General features: G+C 40.3%; 2 protein-coding genes across 2 annotated transcripts; one reads left to right on the top strand and one right to left on the bottom strand.

Annotated features, from left to right (window-relative positions):
• Positions 1-1006: 1006 nt before the first annotated feature.
• On the top strand, positions 1007-2409 carry LOC129418216 (2-aminoethanethiol dioxygenase). Its single transcript, XM_055173160.2, has one exon. The coding sequence runs from the start codon at positions 1226-1228 to the stop codon at positions 1988-1990; it is 765 nt and encodes a 254-aa protein (XP_055029135.1). The 5' UTR covers positions 1007-1225; the 3' UTR covers positions 1991-2409.
• Positions 2410-2741: 332 nt separating this feature from the next.
• On the bottom strand, positions 2742-5229 carry LOC141365332 (early growth response protein 2b-like). Its single transcript, XM_073869560.1, has 2 exons — positions 4863-5229; positions 2742-4072 (listed from the first exon to the last, which is right to left on the bottom strand). Exons 1-2 carry the CDS (start codon positions 5026-5028, stop codon positions 3048-3050), a joined length of 1191 nt encoding a protein of 396 aa, XP_073725661.1. The 5' UTR covers positions 5029-5229; the 3' UTR covers positions 2742-3047.
• Between the last annotated feature and the right edge of the window lie 771 nt (positions 5230-6000).

Genomic DNA, 6000 nt, shown 5'->3' with positions numbered 1-6000 from the left:
CCTAGTAGGATCTTGATATTTTGGTTTACATACCATAATGACTGCCTTTACACACAATATATTATTATATTTATGAAATGATGATTAATTAGTTAGAGACTAGTTGCTGTGAATACAGGTGCCAACAATTGTTTATTATGAATGTGGTATTTGTAAGTGTTGCTAATGCAAAGCAGTATTTTTAAAATACAATAATACAGTAGTTTATTTGGATACATCATGTGGCTGCTGTATTTTGTAGTTTATTTTGATAAACTTAAAACTAAAGTAATTGGTATTTTATTTTAAAATACATTTTGATGTATCTTTGCCCAACCCTGGTTGTAGTGATATGTGTACACAGAAAACTCTCAGATGCGGGGCCTGCCCCCCCGTGTAATTTTTGCAACTTGCTACTTTTAAACAAAAGTTGTTAACAGTTAATTTTAAGTTTAAATTTAAAGTTTCAATCAATGATTGCCGGAAAAAAAAGTATGCAAATACATTTTGTCGTAATTTTGAAATATTTTGTCTGTATTAGCTGAAAATTTTATTTTTCAGAAATATTTTGGTGAAATAAATACTGTTGGTTTTAATATTTTGTTTGCTTTCAAGTAAGTTTTGCGTCACTGCAAGCCCCAAACAGGCAATGTGAACTTTAATAATAGGAATGCATTGCAAAGTTATTACAGCACCAGGATTTAAAGTTAGGATTTTCATTGTCTGTATACGCAGCCCGCACTGCTTTGACCCAGATCACGAGTGATGGCGAAAGACCGAAGGGCTAGTGCCCCTGCAAGCGCGTGTGGGAGTTGTAGTCAGTCAGTTTAAGTGTTCTTTTTTTCTTTCACTATGTCCACATAAAATCCTTGCGAATGCATATTCAGTTACATACAACGACTTTAGTTAACGCCAAAATATAAAAGCATCAATCATCAAGCGTCTTGTTTTTAAAAAAACCGTTGACTTATCACTGTGTAAAAACTACGTTTCCCACAATGCTCCGAGTGACGCATAGTCGTGTTGACATTGCGTACGTGTGAAGCTGATGCCTGTATAATGGGCGCGAATGACATGATCGTAATGGACATGTAGCGTTATTCCTTAAGGCTTCGCTGTTGTTTCAGAAGTGGTTTTGATTTTGATGTCCCAAATGATAAATGAATACTTTTTTAGTATTCATATCTGCATTTGATATAGCAGAGAAGAGGAGAGCGTGAATTTTGAAGTCGCGAGGACGCGGGACATGATGCCACGAGACAACATGACTTCCACTGTCCAGAAAATCGCCAGACAGGCGCTGACGACCTTCCGCAACCCATCCGTATTGGGAGAGCACAATAAAAAGTTTTTGGAAAATCAAAGCAAGCTGAAAAGCCTCATGGCGGAGGTAAGAGCGGCTGATTTGAGGATCGTTCCACGCAGCATCGAAAGCGCCCCGAGTACCTCGCGCGTCGCGCCTCCAGTCACGTACATGCACGTCTACGAGACCGACTCGTTCAGCATGGGCGTGTTTTTGTTAAAAACAGGCGCTTCTATACCTCTGCACGATCATCCAGGAATGTATGGCATGCTTAAAGTGATCTACGGAAAGGTCCGAATTAGCTGTTTCGACAGGTTGGATAAACCCAGAGACGGTGACAGTGGTGTGCAGTTCAACCCTCCGTTAATGCCCTTACAGAGAAGCTCCCTGCGACCCACAGTGCTGAAATCAGTGGGGGAATACACGGAAGAAAGCGCCCCGTGTGTGCTGTCACCTCAGACGGACAATATCCATCAAATAGACGCTGTGGACGGACCAACCGCATTCATTGACATATTGGCACCGCCGTATGACCCAGATGATGGGAGAGACTGCCACTACTATAAAATCTTACATGCCCATTCTGAAGCTGCTGATAAAAACAACCAAGCACAGGAACAGGGTGACTTATGGCTTATGGAAATACCACAGCCTAGTGAATTCTGGTGTGGTGGTGAACCTTACCCAGGGCCTAAAGTGTCCCTCTGAAGAAACTGATTATAAGCACGTGATGATTAAAGACATTTCATGTTCTTATCTTTGCCGTACGGACAGGCCTTCATTAAGTGGAGTGTGTTGTATTTGAAATGCATCTTGACCTGTCGTACAACACTTTTGCACAGTTGCACCTGTGCTTAGCTGCTGTCATTGACAGACTTTTACAACCACTGATCTTGTTGAGGGATTACTTTTGTCCGGTTCACTGGTGTAATTTGAATAGGCTGTGATTTGTATTTAAATAGGTACCGTATACACCATTGGATAATTCCCTTAACACTTCTAAGAATTATTAAAATGAAATATTTACTTGAGCACTTACTGCTTTTAAAACTTTAAAATATGCAAAATGTTACATTTAATAACTGCATTCTGTTATGCAGAATGCATAATAAAACCTAAGACAATGACTTGTGTTTTTCATTATGAGTCTGGTTTGTAAAATAGACAATGCGTATAACAAAAGTGTGGCATCCTTAGATTCCCTTGAACAGTATTTCTCAACCAAGAAGTTGGGGTCCATTTGGGGGCATTACGATTAACTTAATCATTTAAAAGGCAAATTGGTGAGGGATTGTTAGTGGGAAACCTTTAAATATTTTTGTGGACAGTGGGGAGCTTTGAGATCTGCTATGAAGCATGTTCTAATGCGCGCAATTGTTTGTCAAACGAGGACCTCTGGTGGTGTACTTCCGTTATGATGTTTTGATGTATGCTCATTTTTCCAAATAAACGCACCACATGATTAGAATTGCTTTATTCAGACACATAAACGGCGATGATATCAATAAAAAGAGAACTCATGGAGCTATGTAAACAACTTGGATACCTCACTGTAGTACCTCCAATTATGCATCATTACAAGTAGGTGTGATGGCACAATTGCTTGCAAAAACTTAGAAAACTATGCTTTACCAATGTTTAGCTTAACGGACGTTTCTATTCTTCTGCATACTACAACAAAATACATTCAACATTTAAAAAGTCATAAGCTGCCTTCAAACAAAACAAAAGAGCGAGAGTTTGAACCACGTAACGATTCAGCAGTTCACATCGCCGTCCCATCCGCGTTTGAGTTGTGTGGGGGATTCGACCCCTTCTTATCTTTCTGTCTCTGATGGATTTTTGTGTGCCGCCTCCGTTCGTCGCTCCTCGCGAACTTCCTCCCGCAGAAATCACAGGAGAAGGGCTTTTCGCCCGTGTGCGTGCGGATGTGAGTCGTGAGGTGGTCGCTCCGACTGAAGCTGCGCATGCAGATGCGGCACTGAAACGGTTTGTGTCCGGTGTGGATGCGAACGTGTCGCGTGAGCTCATCCGAGCGAGAGAATCTCCGGTCGCATCCCTCAGCCGGACAGGGATACGGGCGCTCGTGGACGGGGGTTTTGCACGGTCGGTTTGGGTATTTCCGCGGCCGCATTATCGGCCTGAGTGGGATGTTCTGGGGATTGGCGTCTATCGGTGGCCTTGACCCGTCTACCGGACACGCCAGTGTAAAATTTCTTATTGTGTTCAATGGAGTCAGAGGTGGGGGGACTCGAATAGATTCCAAAGAGCATGAAAATGGCTTGATGTCCTGAAACATAGCCATGTCCCTTTGACTGTTACTGGCTTGATAAAACCCCCCATATTCGGGAATGATAGAAAACAGCGTCCCGTGACTCCCATCTATAGTTGACTTTGGAGTCGAGTAGGACGGGGTGGCGTATGTTAAGGGGCACGCGGTGGTCGACAGATAGGCCGAAGGGTCTTGGTACCCATCGGCGCTACAGGTGTAAGGGGGTGGAGATGTGTACATGTGCTCCATGTTGGCAAGGGTTTGGCTTGTTTTGGAGCAGCCTGACGTAAGGTCTGTTGGAACAGGAGAGCTCGTGGAGAATGATCCGGAGGAAGATGGTCTGTCTTGCACTCCTGCACTGACAAAGTTGATTATTCCCTCTTGATTCCAACTTCCGTGCGCGTCGATGGAAATTTTTCCTGTGTAGGCGACAGGCGCGCTGTGCGGGGAGAACCTGCTTGACTCTGCAAGGTCAAGGCTCTGTTTCTCAACGCCGAAACTGTCGGTGCTCAAGCCACCTGATAAAAGAAAAGAAGAGCAGACGTTTATACTTTGTTTCTGTTCATCTCACTGCGTTACGCCGTAATGGACGGAATACAGTGTGCGCGAATAGATCAATAAAGCGTTTGTATTTTAATACTGAGATCATTCAGACTATAGGTGTAACATCCACTACTCAAGTGATGAATAATCATCAGGTTGTGTTTTAACTTTTTATATAAAAGTTTTTATAAGTCTCTGCAACAAAAATCTAGTGAACATCTCCATCGTTATTTAATGAAGTTGATTTTTAACAAACGTTTAACAAACTGATGTTTTATACAGAATAGGTTATTACAATGAGAGCCTACCATTCAATAGTTTTTTATGTGATTTATTTTCAGCAAAATATTATATGTAAAAGAAATATGAAGCAGTGTTTGATTCCCATGGAACGCATAGGCTCCTGATAAAATGTATGAATGCAAGTCGCTTTGGATAAGACGTCATCAACTATTAATACATTGAAAAGTGACAAAACATCACAAAAGAGTATCAAACCATTCCATAGCCTATTACAATTAATGTATAACATTTTAACATGTGATAGAAAAAATAAAGCGAACAAAATTTATTCTTTACGTTCAAATACCTTCATTTTACAATTGAACCTTCTAATGCAACAAAGTTTAAATATAATAAGGATATAATTTTAGTGTGAAGGATAAAATTTACAAAACTAGTTTTTGAACTAAATGTCTAACCAATTGAGCCTGTGTGACAACTATCCTACTTTTCTTATGTCAGGCATTTATTCTAATTTCTTACCTCCGGACGCTTCACTAAACGGTTCACAGACCCCCTGTACATCAGAGAAACCTGTAGACAGTGATGTGGGGACCTCATCCAGACCATAGACGTTTAATGGCAGAGAGCGCATGAAATCATTCAGCGACGTCGTGATTTTATCCCCAGTGTTAGCTGTTGCTGTCATATTGTCTGTCGGAAACGACCAGGCTGAGTTTTCTTAAATTGTTCACAGAGATGTTTTGATGCTGTACAAATGCGTTTCCGCGCTTTAGTTCACCTGCGTGATCATCTTAAACGCGCGCACCGGTCTGTCAGATCTAATATGCGAGCCATCAGCTCCCTTCATATGTCTGCCGGCCAATAAGTGAAACTTTATGTCGTAATATGCATTTAAGAGGAGCCCGTCAATGCCCCGTGACGTCACTGACCATACAAGGACAGAACTGTTAAAAATATCGGGTTGGGCTGTTTTTTTTTTGGCTCGTGGCCGTATGACGACACGGGGTAGTCCATAAAAACACATTTGAAAGAGAGTTCTGAGTTGACATAACTCGTCAATTTTAGAAATATGACTGACATGCAGAACTTATCAGATTTCAGGGCGGTAATAATTATTTGTTAACTTCTTTGGTGTATGCTCTATGAACTATTATCAGGAATTCCGGTTTGCTCGCAACCTATATATGGATGTCATCCGGTAGTCTCGAACACGCCCTATTTGACATATATGGAACTCATCCGGGAAACCCCACACGGAAAATAAGCATCCACCCAGAGCGCACATCCCACAGAGGGACCGCAATAAAAGTCAATTTAGGAAAGTGAAATTTGAATATGTTGGAAAGTTACTCTATATTGAAGAGTGTTAAGGAAATATATTTGTTAATATACAAAGCTTTATTTACCTCTTTTAACAGACTAACACTATTGCGGTTAAACTAAATTTAAATTAATTTTGACGAATTGGTCAAGTCGGATAACGTAGCCTATTCTTATATGCATTATTGTAAACACCCATATATATATATATATATATATATATATATATATATATATATATATATATATATATATATATATATATATATATATATATATATAACATATATAAATATATATAATATAAATATATAAGGTCTTATTCCCATATGTTTTT

The sequence above is a fragment of the Misgurnus anguillicaudatus genome, chromosome 7 (assembly GCF_027580225.2).
Source record: "Misgurnus anguillicaudatus chromosome 7, ASM2758022v2, whole genome shotgun sequence".
Taxonomy (NCBI): Eukaryota; Metazoa; Chordata; class Actinopteri; order Cypriniformes; family Cobitidae; genus Misgurnus; species Misgurnus anguillicaudatus.
The sequence above is the reverse complement of the archived record's forward strand: the minus strand, read 5'-3'. Positions and strand labels throughout refer to the sequence as shown.

What these genes read in the sequence shown, in the direction of transcription:
- LOC129418216 (XM_055173160.2), top strand. Translation starts at nt 1,226, where the DNA reads ATGATGCCACGAGACAACATGACTTCCACTGTCCAGAAAATCGCCAGA.
- LOC141365332 (XM_073869560.1), bottom strand. Translation starts at nt 5,028, where the DNA reads ATGACAGCAACAGCTAACACTGGGGATAAAATCACGACGTCGCTGAAT. An exon ending in GTTTAGTGAAGCGTCCGGAG is followed by an intron (nt 4,073 to 4,862) that starts GTAAGAAATTAG and finishes TTCTTTTATCAG; the next exon opens with GTGGCTTGAGCACCGACAGT.